The 16,127-nt window shown below is 32.8% G+C and overlaps 1 protein-coding gene across 1 annotated transcript; it reads left to right on the top strand.

The window, feature by feature from the left end:
- Window positions 1-6,455: 6,455 nt before the first annotated feature.
- LOC131651231 (transcription factor bHLH162-like) lies at window positions 6,456-8,423 on the top strand. Its single transcript, XM_058920897.1, has 3 exons — window positions 6,456-6,593; window positions 6,686-7,021; window positions 8,244-8,423. Exons 1-3 carry the CDS (start codon window positions 6,456-6,458, stop codon window positions 8,421-8,423), a joined length of 654 nt encoding a protein of 217 aa, XP_058776880.1.
- The last annotated feature ends 7,704 nt before the right edge of the window (window positions 8,424-16,127 follow it).

Below are 16,127 nucleotides of genomic sequence, written 5' to 3'. Positions count from 1 at the left end.
AAAACATTCTAAACAAAAACAAGCTCAATAATGAATCACGCCTAGCAAAAACTCATCGGTAGATGAAAAACACCGAAAGACGAGGACTAATGACACACACCCGACAATCTTGCAAACAATAGACAAAATTATGCATTCATCCAAAAATAGTATTGAAAACGCAACGACACGAATCACAAGGTCTTTAAAGGTTGTAATGTGGCTCGGTTAACAAACAAGCGATAAGTCCTAAAGCTAATCGAAATAAAAACTTGCCTAAACCTAAGGGAGTAATTACTTCCACAAAGTTCCAAACAAAGGAATTTCGATCAAACTTTCTTTTTCATCACATGTTTCACACCAAACCCAATACTTATTAGCACAATCTTATTCCCAACTCTTTTTGTTATTTTCTTTTTTAAACTTTTTCTCTTTTTTCTTTCTTTTTCTTTTCTTTCTTTTTCTTTTCTTTCTTTTCACATTTTTTTCTTTTTCTTTTGTTTTCACAACCACATCATAAAGAGGAAAACATCCTCTCCCCAACTTGAATCCAATCATAACATTAAGTGAATACCCCCTACTTTCTAAGGCAAGGTAAAAATCCAACTAAACATCACAGATGAGGGTTCAAGAAAAACGATAATCAAAATCCATCAAAAAGGTGAACTATGTCTCAAGTTCAAAAACAAAATGGACAATGACAAAAAGGTGCAAAGGGGTTACGAATGGTCACACACTCACAAGGTGAATTGACATTTGGATATGGTAGTTGTGCTCTAAATCAAACAAGTGCCTTGATCACTTTCGTGCATTCACAAAATCAACACAAACGAAAGATTAAACATAATAATATCAAGTTAAAACAAGAAATGTCGGTCACTCGCATATGTATACAATGGAAAGCCACCTCACATTTATGGTAAAAAGGGGAAACTAATGTGATTCAAGTCATGAGCAAGTTATGCAAAAAGAATGAATAATATGAAAATTGTACAAATGAAAAGTCTCCTAAACATGTTAAGCTATAGAAAGTGATAAACGAGTACCTTGCTATGTACAAATTCGAACAATCATTACCGCACAATTGGCATGTTGAATCAATCAAAATTGAAGAATTACCAAATGCGACTTCAAGTAATCGAGCCAAAATTTGAGTCTAAACAACAACAAAAGAATTAAAATTATAACTATAAAATACATACTATAAAGCCTTGGTGTAAGTGGGAAAAAGGTGAGGCAAATGAATCATTAAAAAGAATTCATTAGCCAAAAGCTACAGACCGCGCTAAGCGCGCTACACCAGAAAGACAAAAACCAGTGCAACAAAACAGAAATTCCAGTGTGCCTCCACTTAACACCTATACATCTCATTTACAGAAAAACAGAAAAATAAAACCGTTGGGGTGCCTCCCAACAAGCGCTCGTTTTACGTCGTTAGCTCGACGCCTTTTATTGTTTCGCGAATGGTAAGTAACTTCCTCGCGGTACGCCAATGCTTTCGCCTCAAACGCCACCTAAAGAAAACGTCCTGCCCAAACACTTAACAAACGAATCAAAAGCAAAAGTATATACAAGTATGTGTAAAAACACAAATTTACATAAAACGCAAAATTTACAAAATCCTTAATTGGCTAAACAAATTGAAAAGTGAAGATTTAGAATTTACGAACTATCCGAGTTCAATTTGTTTAGCCAACTTCACCTTGCTAAATAGCAAAAGTAAAGAGGAACAAAATCAAACACACAAACATGTACAAGTATGAAAACATAAACATGTATAACTATACAAAAACACACAAGTATGAGAATATGCACAAAATATACCATATGAACATATTTACGAAACATAAAACGTGAAACCATCGCAATGCGATTAATCTCAAAACCAATCCCCGGCAACGGCACCATTTTGTTGAAGCGGTAAAGCGGCAAGCAAAAAGTAATAGGTATTATTTATTACCGGGTGATATAGGTTATATCGTATCGTAGTCCACAAAGATTGGTTGAGAAGAACTGCCGTTCGACTATCTCGCGTTCTAAGTTTCGTGATTTGGTGCGGAAAGGTAAATGCGGGAAAAGTAAATAAAAGCAGATAAACAATCTCAATAGTCTAAGAGAAATAATTATGGAATTGCATTTCGTTCTACCCGTCGAATACTTAAATCTGAAGATCTATCGCTCGACACTCACAATACGCATCAACATCACCGGGCATCACTCGAGATGCCACATCGGTGTCCATGTCTACAACACCGACGAAAGCTCAACCGTACTATTCACATCAGCGATTTCTCCACCGACACAAACAACACGGAGGCATTAGACTCGATACCCACTACGATTGTTAGTCCTAAATCCATGTCTGCAACCCAGAAACTAACAATTATCATTCCTAATCAAGATCTATGGTGTCCATGTCTGCAACAACACAAATCCAGAGCATTTAAGCAAAAAGATCAAGAACAACAACAATGATGATTTGTAAAGCGAATATATAAACGATCCCAAGATCCACAAATATACATACAATAAGAGTAGAAACATACATACAACACCCACCATTGGAATGAAACAAAGGGAAGAGAGAAGATGAACCGAAAAGATCTCACCGGTACAATGAAATCGAGACAGATCCATGATCAATCCACATGACGTCGCACCCAATGGTGTTTCCTAAGCCTCCAAACTATCAAAATTGGACCAGAGCCACTCCATGGGGGAAATGGATGATAAAAAACCCTAAAAATGTGATTTTACAACATATATACCAAAACTGAAATCGCAGACCGCGCTAAGCGCGCCCAGCGTGCTAAGCGGGCTGTTTTTTATTGTTCTGAAACCTCCAGACCGCGCTTAGCGCCAAAAACCCGCGCTAAGCGCCCAACTTTCTGCCAAACGGGTCAAAAATGCTCCCAGACCGCGCTTAGCACGGTCAAGCCCGCTTAGCCCGCTCAACAGAAAATGGAAATCTTATTTTGGTCATATCTTGAGAACCGTAACTCCGATTTGCGCCCGGTTCAAAGCGTTGGAAAGCTTATTCCATGCTCTATCTAACAATGAACAAATTGCAACCAAATTGATGAATTTGATCATCCTTATTTTGAGCCTTGTCCGCCGATGAATTGGTAAAATCGCGTGTTCGTCGCCGTGTCTTCGACACTTTATTCCTCAAAGCTTCGAACACACATAAATACCTACAAAAAGACAACAAAACTATCAAACGGTATATATTTACATGAAAATGTAACAAAACATAAACAATACAAATATACACAAAAACGGGGAATTATTCAAACGGTATTAACAAAAAGTATCGATAAGTGCCACTATTTACAAACACAAAATAACTATATTTTGACACTTAACAGAGATCTCTAAGGACCCAAATTTTGACATGCCTCACCTTGATGAATGGTCATTCCCTTCCTCTGATGATGATAACCTTGCCTTGACTACTTCTTATACTCTCCAGGAGCTAGATGGTGATATTGCCTTATGTGATGATAACACGAGTCCTGGCCCCGATAGTCCTACTTTCTCCTTTTTTAGAAGATTTTAGAATTGGTTTAGGAAAGATGTTGGGTTTATGTTTGATCAATTTCATCAGTGTGCTTCGTTACCTCATACCTTTGCTTAATTATTTCTTTGGTTGGTTCTTTATACAAGTTGTTGGAAAAAGTGTTAGCTGCTAGACTATGGGAGGTCATGGGAAATCTTGTTTATCCAAACTAATATGCCTTTCTAAAAGGAAGAATTTTGGTAGATGGTATGGTGATTGTGAAGGAAGTACTTGACCAAGCTAAAAAATCTAGGAAGCTTTCTCTCATTTTCAAAGTGTATTTTGATAAAAGCGTATGACTCTGTGAGTTGAGAGATTCTAGAGAAAATGTTGGTTAGATTTGAATTTAATGACAAGTGGATGTATTGGATTAAAGCATGTGCTTTTTCTAGACATATCGTAATATTGCTTAACGGTTGTCCAACTTAAGAGATTAACAATCACAGGGGTCTGAAGTAAGGGAACCCTGTAACTCCCTTCCTTTTTTTCGCTTATGACTGAAGGGTTAAATGGTTTGATTAGGAGGTTCGTTGAGTTGGATCTTCTCGCTGATTTTAGGATAGGAGTGTCAGGTTTTGTGGTCTCTCATCTTTAGTATGTAGACGATGCTCTTATCTTAATAGATCCACATGTTAAGACCCTTTGGACTACAAAGGCTATTCTTTAGGATTTTGAGCTAGCTTCAAGCCACAAGATACATTTTTCTCGGAGTAGTATGATAGGGGTTAATGTAGACTTTGTTTGTTCAAATTATGTTGATGGCTTTCTTCATTTTAAATTTTAGACTCTGCCTTTTAAATACATATGGTTGCTTGTTGGATCTATTCCCATCCAAGAAGCTACTTGGGAACCCCTATTAACCTATTAAATAAGAAGCTTAATTCCGTGAAGCACAAGTATGTTATCTTGGAGGGTGAGTTGTTTTCCTCAAGTTTGTTCTTAATGCTATCCATATTTTTTTCTTGTTTTTTTTAAATACATGTAAAGGTTTGGAGAAAAGTAGTTGAGATTCAAATAAGGTTTATGTGTGGTGGTGTTAAGGGAGAATAACAAATTTATGGGTTAGTTGGGTTAATATGTGTTAGCCTAAGAGTTAAGGTGGCCTCGGGGTGAGATATCTCCACCTTTTCAACTTGGCTCTTTTGACTAAGTGGGGATGGCATCTTATTTCAAGTGCATTTGGTCTTTAGAGAGATGTTCATGTTGTTTGTTATGGTATCTTTATTGTCTATTCTTTAAAGGGTGGCAGAGATTCGCGCTTCCAGAATTCCTCCTTCTTGTAGAAAGAATTTTCTCTTCTCTTCTTAGTTCTAAGTAGGAAGACCCTTCAGATTGATTTATGGAGGGTATTACTACAAAGGTCAGAGCTTCTAGCATCTTTTTCGACTGACACTTTGATTAAGAGTATTCCCCTTAAGGATAGGTTTACTAGATTGTTTACGATCATTGATTATTCTAAAAGGGTTGTTGGAGAGGTTGTAAGGTGGTGGGTAAATGAGAACCCCATTTGACACATCGCATGAAAGAGGCATTTGTCCGTCTATGAGGAACCCATTGTTGTTGAATTTCTCTTAATCATCCGAGGGTATATATTTTCTTTGAACATAGATAGATGGATTTGGAAGCTTGCCAATGATGCTATTTTCTCGGTGTCCTCTTTTTATCATTCTCTTGACTTCTATTTTTTCAAATCACTCATCCACACTAGATCTATTAATAGAAGTGAATAAACAATTTTTTTTGCGTTATCGATATTGTCTTTTGGATTTTTATTTCATGGAAGTCATTTGATTGATTATCTTTGTTATTTGTCTCACACATTAAATTTTTTAATGTGATTGAACCTTCCAAACAAAATTATTACGGTTAAATTATTTTCAACACTGTATATATTAAATATTTAATAATTAAAAATTAAATTTATTATAATATAACTCTTATATTAAGAAAGTGGAGATATTCCCATCCTTTCCCGAGTCTATTGACATTCTTACAATTATGTAAAAGCCGGAGATTTAGATGCAGGGGCGGAGCCAGGGGTTTCATATGCACCCCCTCAGATTTTGGAATTTGCATTAGTTTTACTAAATTTTACTTATTTTGCCCCCATGAAATAAAAGTCTTGCACCATCTCTTTTTTCATTTCTCATTCAAATAAAGTTGACACATACTATGAAATAGTACTCCTACTCTATTAGCGGGTGGTATTCAATGCTATTCAATACACTAAAAATTAAACACATTTTTCAATAGTAGCTACTATGATATTTAATGTATTAAAAATCTTAATAGATAAGAAAATATTAAAAACTATGAAAAGTTGAAGATATTTCTACATAAACCAGTAGTGAACGCGACAATTATAACAACTTATTATTGTGATTGAAAGTGAAATCACGCCGTTGCAAACTATTATATATGTCCCATCCCATCTAAAAAGCAAAACAGTGAAGGCACGTGCGTGATGTCAATTAGGTGACAACATGTTTGTCTTCAAACTGACCTCACTCTTGTATCAATCACCAACTATTTACTATATCAGGCATGCTATGATGACATTGAAAAGTTTACACCGTAGCTTTACATCGTATTTCTCTTGCTTCATTTTATGTGTGGCACAAATTTCAATTTCCATATAAATACTAATATAGTAGACCTTACCGTAAGAAAAAATTTCAATTTTCCATATAAATACTAATAAATTAATAAAATAAGTAGACCTTACAGTAAGAAAAAATTTCAATTTCCATATAAATAATAAATTAATAAAATAAGTAGACCTTACAATAAGAAAATAGGGTGTTAATGTCAAATGTAGTGTTACCTATATCATTTCTCTTACTATATAAATACACAAACAATTCACTTAACTTTCTCATCATAATCCTAACTTTGAAAAATTCAGGATTGTTTTCCAATGGATCCCAATCAACAAGCAGGTCAACCTTCTCCTTCAACAAAACTGGAAAGAAAGGTTGTTGAGAAAAATAGAAGAAACAAAATGAAGTCTCTCATTTCCAACCTTAACTCTCTTTGCCTTAACTATAATCCCAAGGTGCATCATCTCTTCTTGAAAACATTCCTAATGTTTTATATTATTGTTGGATAATATTATTATAGTTGGATGTTATTTTTCATTTCATGCAGAGAGCTTTACCTGACCAAATAGATGATGCTAAAAACTACATTAAGAGCTTAGAGACAAATTTGAAATTGGCAAAGGAAAAGAAAGAAAGTTTAATGAGAAACAAGAGATCGCTTAGTGGTTGTTCGAGTTCGTCTGGATCAAAAGGAAGCAATAAATCACCAAGAATAGAGATTCATGAAAATGGTTCTTCTCTACAAGTGATTGTAACATGTGGGGTTGATGATAAGTTCATTTTCTATGAAATTCTAAGGATACTGCATGAAGATCACGTGGAGGTCATCTCTGCAAATTCTGCTTTGATAGGAGATTCGGTTATTCATGTTGTGCATGCTGAGGTATAAATATCTTGTTTCTATATATGGCTATAAATTGCTGCTGTGACATCCTGCAAACTTTTATATATTGTGATAAAAAACATCAAAATGCAGCCACGAAAGCACTTGCAATGCTGTTGACAACATGGTTTTAAATTGCATTTAAATTGCAGCCGTAGTATTGTGGGTGTATTAACCTTCCCAAGTATATGGTACAACAATTGCTTTGTGATTTAAAATCAGGCATTCGGATGCATTATATAAACCACCTCAGACAATTTTACATACGTTTTTTAAAATTTAAAATTATCATCAAATTTCAAAGTTTCATAACCTCACAACTCAATTTACTTCTGAGATGTAATGAAAAATCTTAATATTAAGTTTTCAACATTGTATTTCAACCACCTCTTAATTAAAATTCATATCATAACAGCCGTAATATGTATTACAATAACGCAATCACAATTGTATCTATGAATGGTTTTGAATTGTAGTTGCAGTTATGGTCATGGATGCTATTGCAGCTACGAATAATGTGATTGGGACAATTTTTTGTTATTCCAATTATGGTTGTTATGATGTGAATACCGGTTTAGAATTTTTAAAATACACAATTGAGAGACGGTTTTCATTTATCAAAAGAAAAGTGAAAATTAGGGTTATAAAATTTTAATCTTTGGGAGTCACTAAACAAATATGACAAATTGTTTGATAATGTTTTTGATAGGGTCACTCGTGATTTTAATAAAATCATACCATAAATACTATCCAAAGTTGTTATTCAGAAAAACTTAATTTAAAACCATAATTAAAACCATTTATTTTAGAAAGAACTTGTTATTCAGAAAAACTTAATTTAATGGTTTGTCTCAAACCGGATTTATTATACATGTTTACGTCGGGGCCTGACCTAAGGGTTCAACAATTGGATTTTCTATGTTTAATTTTTTTTGTTAGAAGGTTGTAGGTTCTTCCATTTTTTCTATTTGGTTAGGCCCGAGTTTTATTTCATGGGTTGCAAAAAAGCTTTAAAACCTTAAAATGTTCCATAAATGTTTAGTCTATATTTTGTTGTAATAATTACGGTTGAAGATTACATGCATATTCTTTAGTCTATATTTTGCTGTTATATTGTGTTAGTATTGTGGTAATAATGTTTTGCAAAGGTAGTTAATCAATTAGCCTCTTGTCATTGAGAAACTTATGATTGATTTGTTAATTTAATAATTATTTTGTGTAGAATCCGCAATCAGTGTTTCAATTTGGAGCGACCAAAGTAGGTGAGAGATTGAAAAGGTTTGTGAACGGATCAGTGAGAGAGGTGCAAATAATAGAGCCTCAGTTGTGGGATTCTGAGATTGGAAATGAGAGTTGGGATCTAAATTCTATAGTAAACAAGTGTTTTCCAAAAACTTTATGAACAAGAAGAAGAGATACAACAAAAGAGTATGAAACTAATTAATGTGTAGTATATGAAACCCTTTGAACATGTATCTTGGATTTTGATAATTCGCAGAGCTACATACATATATTTTGAAACTAAGTTTTAGGTGCACACTTAATATAAGTGTCTGTATGTTGTATAAATACATTAATTTGGTAATTAGTAGTATCATTTAGATATTGGCTTAGTTTAAGATAGAGTTGAAATTACCAGTTTTGATCTTTAAGCTTTATGCATTACTATTGTTAAGAATTCTTCTGCGCTGCATCATTTTTGCATGTAATTGACTCACAAGAGTAGCTGATGCCGGAAGATGGTGAAGGGAGTGGTAGATTGGAATATGTGTGGAAGGAAGTAGGGTTAAATATATTTTTTTTGTTCTTATAAATATCTCAAATTTTATTTTTAATTCTAATAAAAATAAATGACATGTTTTGGTCCATACAACTTCTCGACCCCGATCATTTACATGTCCCTAGCCTGAACCCATAACACACGTTTTTCACAATAATGACAAGTATGATGCATGACATACGAATTAATACAACAACAACAATTATAGTTACACTTTTAAACATATAAAACATGTTAGAATGCACTAACAGTAGTCTCCACTTATGGACTGCACACCTCAAACTCAAGCAATAATAATCATATGCACGTCATAAAAATATTTCACAACAATACACTCCATAGCCAACACAATTGATTTAAGGATAAAACTTATGTACAATTCTTTAGGTATGGTTCTTACTATTTTCCAATGAAAATATGACAAATATACTTAAATATTATTTTGTGAGTGAAAATAGGAAAAATTTGCTTATGTGTAATAAGAAATTATACACTTGTCATATTTTCATTGAAAAATAGTAAAAACCACACCTAAAGAATTGTATAAAAGTTTTGTCCTTGATTTAATTATTATTTCTCAACTATAACAATTTAATTTAATCAATTAAATCCACCAAAATACTTCAAAAAGCAGTCAAACATCGACCACACTAGAAAACAAAATAGAAAAACTGAACCAACATCGTAGAAAATGGCCACTGACACCATGATGGACGTGACAACCGACTCACCTAGGTGACGACCGTCACCCATCCCGTCGCATAATCCCGTTAGCGCTTGGAGATCGCAACAATCTCCTCGTTGAGACAATGACAACTATAAGCACATTATAATGCTGGATGATCGGGTCAGTCATAACACCCGTAACGATCAGGTCGTCACACCCATGACGACAATCACATTGTTGTAGAATGAAAAATCCGCGTTTTGCGCATCAGAGCCCATTAAGGGTGTGTTTGGTGGAGAGAAGAAGTTGAGTAGAGAGAAAGAGGTGAGAAAGAATAAAAGGTGAGAGAAAGAGATGAGAAATAAAATAGATTTGGTGTATTGTTTGGTATAAGAGAATGAAGAGAGAAATAGAAGAGAAAGAGATGATATTATTTTTTAAAAAGACTAAAATATCCTTGAGTTAAAATTAATATATAACTTATATTTAATTTAATTAATAATATATTTTTATTTATTTATAAATAAATTTGTTTTAATTAATTATTACTTATATCCCATAAAAATATATTATTTATTAATAAAAAAAATTATCAATCTAAAATCCAATTTTGTAAACCAACGTGTGGTTATTTTTTTATAATTGAAAAGAAGAAGGAAATAAATTATATTTTGAAAAAGCAATGGCATATAAGACTTTGTGGACATCCTTGCTATTTCTTCTCATTTTAGGGAGAAAGAAAAAAGGTGTGGGTCCCGCCATTTATTCTTCTCTCTTCTCATTTTCTCTGCTTACCAAGCAGAAGAAATCCCCTACTTCTCTTCTCTTTCTCTCTTCCCTATCTCTCTCTTCTTAATTTCTCTCAAACCAAGCAAAGCCTAAGAGCTTTGGTTTGACTCATAACCCCCCCCCCCCCCCCAATATATCACAAGCACACACATACATGTTACAAACTATTTAGATCACATATATTCTTCAATTAACACATCAAAATCATTAGATTTTACGTTTTTGGGTTATGTCTCAAAATGTCAAAACTCAACAAATGGTAACGCCAAAGGTTCAAAATTCACATTACAATTCACATATAAAAATCAATGTAACGTAGGGAACGAAAATCATACATCAACGTGGTAATTTATCATGAATTCCATACAAACACATCAAAACTCATGAAAACACAACAATTGTAAAACAACCTAGAGGAAGGTGAGGATCCCTCTCTACCCTTCATACAATTACACCTATATTAGAGTAGTCTCCTCTTACCTAAATTTTTAATAATTCTTCAACCTCTAGCTAGCTACAGTGTTTTATTTCACAAGCTTTGTTCTTCCTATTGTCTCACTAATCTCTTTTTCTCCAAACTCCAAAAGTTTCTATGTATCTGTAGAAAGACTACTCTCTCTATTCCTATTTATTTTACCCTAACAAGTATAACTAATCCAATTTCTCTCTTTCTCCCTCCACTTCTTTATTCACCACATTATCCTTATTTCTCTAGTAACTTCCAATTCCACCCACTTATCATTATTTTATTATATTCTAATTATATAATCAATATTCCACTAATTTAATTAAATAAACAAAATGAAATTATAATAACCTTCCAAACACCATATAGCACACATATTCACTAAATAAAGCATATTAAATCACTTAATTTGTAAAATGAAATTTAAAATTTTTTAATTAAATACTTTAGTTGAATTTGGGGTGTTACATGTATTGATTATTAAGGACTTCAAAGTAGTTGAGTTGTGAATTTCTATTGAGTGATGAAACCGAGGTAGAAATTCTTATGGCTTTAGAAAGGAGAGATTGAAATAAGAGGGCTTATATGTTGTCTAGGTATAAAGGAATATGTTAATTTTCTCTTTTAATAGTAGGGGTTATGGGGTATAGTTAAGAGAAGGAAGATGGTAAATCTTATTCTTGCCAACTCTTTGGAGTTTGTGGTAATTCAAGAGATTAAACTAGTTGAGGTCTTTGACTCTTTAGTTCAGTCTTTGTGGGGCAATCCTTTTTGCAAGTGGAGTTTTAAATCTTTTGTGGGTAATAGTGGTGGCCTCCTTTTAATTTCAAGTAGTTCAAAAGGAAAAACTCTTTTCTCCTTTTCATGTACTGGTTTTCTAGGTGTATGACTTGAGTGGGTTACTGTGAAGTTGGTCTATTTTTTGTCTATGTCTACTCTAATCCCTTATTGGTTGGATTTAGGGAAGACCTTTATCGAGGAAAGTCTAATTTTGGAGGTGATTTTTGGTGTGATTTAGGTGATTTCAATTCGATTTCATCGCTTAATAAAAGGAGATGATGAGTCGGGTTCTCTAGCTTGTCAGTCTCTTTGAGTGGGTTGTCCTATCTTCTTTTATTTCTCATATAGATGTGTTGGATCTTCCCCTTTTAGAGAACAAATACCTGGTTCAAACCTCACAGGGAGTGTTATTATAGTTGATCGGTTTGATCTCTAACCGTTTGTAAGTTAGTTAGGGATCTACATTCACTACGCCAAAATTAATATTTTGTATCGCTTAATTTAATAGCACTTTTAAAGAAAATGCTATTAAAATTGAAAAAACACATCTATAATAGCACTTTATTGTCTGACGCTATTATAGCATACAAACAATGTAATTTTGATAGCACTTTGTGAAAAAACGCTATTATAAACTTCAGTAAGATAGCACTTTCTACAAAATGCTATTAATATTATTCATTAAGATAGCTCTTTTAGCAAACGCTATTATTATAGTATCCTATATTAGCGCTTATAAAAAGTGCTATTATTTTCATACTATAAATTAATAAAATAAATGAATAATTCAAAACACGTTTCTATCCTATAAAGAATGGCCTTTTGTTTTATAATATATAATTAATAAAATTAATGAAATAAAATAAAAATCAAAACATGTTTTTTTTGGCAGAAACTTTTCATTTTGCCCACAATTTTTTCCCACTAACCACCAAACCCCAAAACGAGCCTGCTTTCTCTCTCCCGAAGTCACCGTTTTCTCTTCTTCATCTTCGCCGTCATTTTCTGGTAACCCTAAGCCGGACAAAAAGAAGTTCAGAGGAAACACCATTGATTCACCACCGTCAATCATTGATTCACCACTATCAGCCATCGATTCCCCCCGTCAGCCATCGATTCTCCACTCTTCTCCATTCGTCGGCCTGAAACTCGCGTACTCTTTACGACGATTCATCAATTCACCACCGGAAAGGGAAAACTTCCTGAGACAGTTGAAGTCTTCGCCGGAATCTTCGAAGGTAGGTATACAGATTCTTCTTTATTTTCAGCTTTTTTTTTCACTTACTTATTTGTTCTGTTTGATTCAGAAGTTAGGGATTTTGGATTGAGATTTCTTAGAGTGCGATTGAGGTGGTTTTGATAAAATTTAGGATTTATGTTTAAGTTAGTATCTTAAAATCTGATTTGCTCTGTAGAAAGTATGTTGTGGCGATTTTTCTTAGTAGTCCCTATCAATTAAACCCATTTTTCATGGATGTATTTAACCAAAGAGATATCTTTATTTCTGGGTCCAACACTAAAACCGAGCAGTATTTGATTCATTTGGTACCAATATAACAGGAAAAATAAATTATAGAAGACGACAAAAAGAGCCTCCGTGGAGGTAATATAATTTACTTTCCCCCATAGGAAGCACCATTTTTAAGCTACGCAAGCTTGACTATGCAGAGCAAGCATAAAACACCTTACACCACTATACACTTGCAAAAAAAAAAAGTTAATAATGAGGAAACTAATTGTATGGCACAGTTGACAGACACTTACTTCACATTGATATAGCTAATATAATATACTGTAGACATCACTTGCAACACATTTAAATTAAGCAATTGGTTAATTTATATAAAAAAATCTAAAATAAGATATACTAGATTACATTGAAATTAAGCAATTTGATAAATTATAAAAAAAATAAAAAATAGATATACTAGATTGTTAGTATTTCACCTTCATCTATCTATCATCTACCATCATCTACTGAAAAATGAAAAATAATGTAACCAAATTCCATTTGAGAGGAAATGAAAAGATGTGTATTTTTTTTCCTTATAATACTTAATTTTAACACTTAAATTTTTTGTCGGTGTTTATTACTATTGTTGATGAGTATATGGTAGTATGTATTAAGATTGTACAAAGTGCATTGAAACAATTTTAAAAGAAGTTATGATATTTTTTTAGTTCATACTTCATACTGAGTTCTTACTTTGGGAACTATTATAAATTGTATATAATGTGAGTCTGTACTTTGTTGTGACTCATTCTCTTATAAGTGAGAATCAAATGAATTCAAATGTAAACATAGAATCATTCATTTGTCGGGACATGTCTATAGAAAGTTAGAGATCAATTTTGTTAAGTTTGTTCTGTTGTATTTGGACAATTAGCAACTCTATTTTCTGTTAGTTAATGATGGAAATTTCAGACTGTTAGTGGTTAGCATATTAGTGAAATGTTAGTATTAGTAGTTTCTATGTAAGTTAGTGAAAGGTTAAAAGGTGAAGTAGAAATTTGTTAATGTTAGTAAAGGTTAAACGGTAACATATTGATATGATGACTTTGTTGACATATTAAATCTTAATCATTGTATTAGTTTTTAAGAAGATAGATTTTGTTATCTAAAAAAAATAATGACTCAGTTTGTTGTCCCTTAGTTTGTTATTTATATAAAAAATTATTATATAAATAAATATTTAATTATGAAAATAGTGATTACTTTTTAACTTTAACATGATGTTAAATCTATCAATTTCCCAATATTAATCATCATTTTTCTGTGTTATTGCTTATTATAAGATCTATCCAACTGTTATCATAAAACATGTCTAACTTCCTTCAATCGTGTGCTTATGGCAGTGTGATGTACAAACAAAGAACCTCTTAGTAAATAATTGTATTATTGTGGTAGTTAGCAAGACCTGGCAGGCAATAGTTTTAGACATAAGATAAAGATGAATATATCCTGCAACAAACCGCATATGTTAGATTTATACCTTGAGAGTTTGAGTTATATCTAATGTAGTTCAATCTAAGTTCACCAAATGGAGGGAAACTACAATTTATACAAGTAATTCAAAATGAAATTAGGCAGGAAAATGAAAAGTAGTTGGAATGTAAAACTTATCACAAACTAACTACAAGCATATTTTAGTAACAAGCTTGATTAGATTAACTAATCCTATCATAATTTCACTCTCTTCCATTCCACATTACTTACATTAAACCCATCTTTATCAGTTTATGTAGTAAGAGTGCTGCCACTGATGTTTAGATCACTTTCTAGTTTATCTTGTACAAAAATCCTTGTACAAATTAGTTTGATTTTTCTAAAAGAGGCTCCATAGGTATAATTACAGATCAAGCAAAATTTACTTTAATATTATGATGAGCCTGTGATCAACCTGGACATCATGACAGAATCAACCTGGACACCATGACAGAATCAACCACCAATGTTGTTTATGTAGTTAACCAATGTTGATTATGTACTTTAATATCTCTTGAAGTAGTTATAAAGAAAAGCAATTAGTTAGCACAACAATTTTTAGCGTGGGTACATACCAATAAAACTAAAACTATAGATGTCTAATTGTGTACTGTGAACTCACTGACCTAACCTAAATGTGTTTGGTGGAAAATACCCGCATGACCTTGATCTTGTATGGCTTATTATTTTATTGTTATTGGTTATTAATGTTATTCTTGTATGGTATAGTAACTTTTTAAAAACTTTTTACAGGTGAAATATGACTTCTATAGATGATGAAGTTGGTTCGTTTAGTAAGAAAACAGTTGGTAACAGTTAGTAAGAAAATCAAAAAATATACTACAATAGCGTTTTGTAAAGAGTGCTATCAATGAAACATCCTATAATAGCACTTTTAAGAGAAAGCGCTATCAAACATGTGCCATATATTAGCGCTTTCTTTGAAAGTGCTATCAAACATGTGTCATATATTAGCGCTTTGTTTGAAAGTGCTATCAAACATAGGCCCTATAATAGCGCTTAGTTTGAAAGTGCTATCAAAATCAAATTAAAAAATGCGCAAAATGTCCATTTCAATAGCGCTTAAGAAAAAATGCTATTAAAAACTGGTAATTTAATAGCGCTTTTAAAGTGCTATTAAACAGAAAATATTTACAATAGCGGCGCGGTTAATAGCGCTTTTAAGCGCTATCAAAAACAAAATAAAACGCTATTAAATAGCTTATTTGGCGTAGTGATTGCAATGGAGGATCCCTGGAGATGTCTCTTATTATTGTGCAGTTATTCTTAAGTATAATAATCGATATTTCAGTTCTAACCATTTTTGATTTAATAATTAATCGATATTCTTAAGACCAATGATATTTTGTTGTCCCAAAGAGTAAAGGAAATATGGCTCAAGGAAACGGATGCCAACTCGGGTTATTTCCATGCCTTTGTTAACATTAAAAGCATAAGAAATTCAATCTTGGACCTAAAGGTAGGTGATGGTTGGATGGAATGGGTGTCCGAAATTCAGTATGAGGTAGGTAAGTACTTATTTGAGTGGTTTAAATAACCAAACTCTCATCGCCCAAGTTTGATAAGGTGGCCCCGTAATCCCTTGGTGAGGAAGATAATCATGCCTTGTCAGGTCCT

Source organism: Vicia villosa, linkage group LG2 (assembly GCF_029867415.1).
Source record: "Vicia villosa cultivar HV-30 ecotype Madison, WI linkage group LG2, Vvil1.0, whole genome shotgun sequence".
In the NCBI taxonomy this organism is placed as follows: Eukaryota; Viridiplantae; Streptophyta; class Magnoliopsida; order Fabales; family Fabaceae; genus Vicia; species Vicia villosa.
Note: the sequence above shows the minus strand (reverse complement) of the source record. Positions and strands in the feature narration are given on the sequence as shown.

Bases quoted from the DNA above. Each gene is read 5' to 3' on its own strand.
- LOC131651231 (XM_058920897.1), top strand. From the start codon at position 6,456: ATGGATCCCAATCAACAAGCAGGTCAACCTTCTCCTTCAACAAAACTG. The intron at 6,594-6,685 runs GTGCATCATCTC...CATTTCATGCAG, and splicing joins GCCTTAACTATAATCCCAAG to AGAGCTTTACCTGACCAAAT. The intron at 7,022-8,243 runs GTATAAATATCT...TATTTTGTGTAG, and splicing joins TTCATGTTGTGCATGCTGAG to AATCCGCAATCAGTGTTTCA.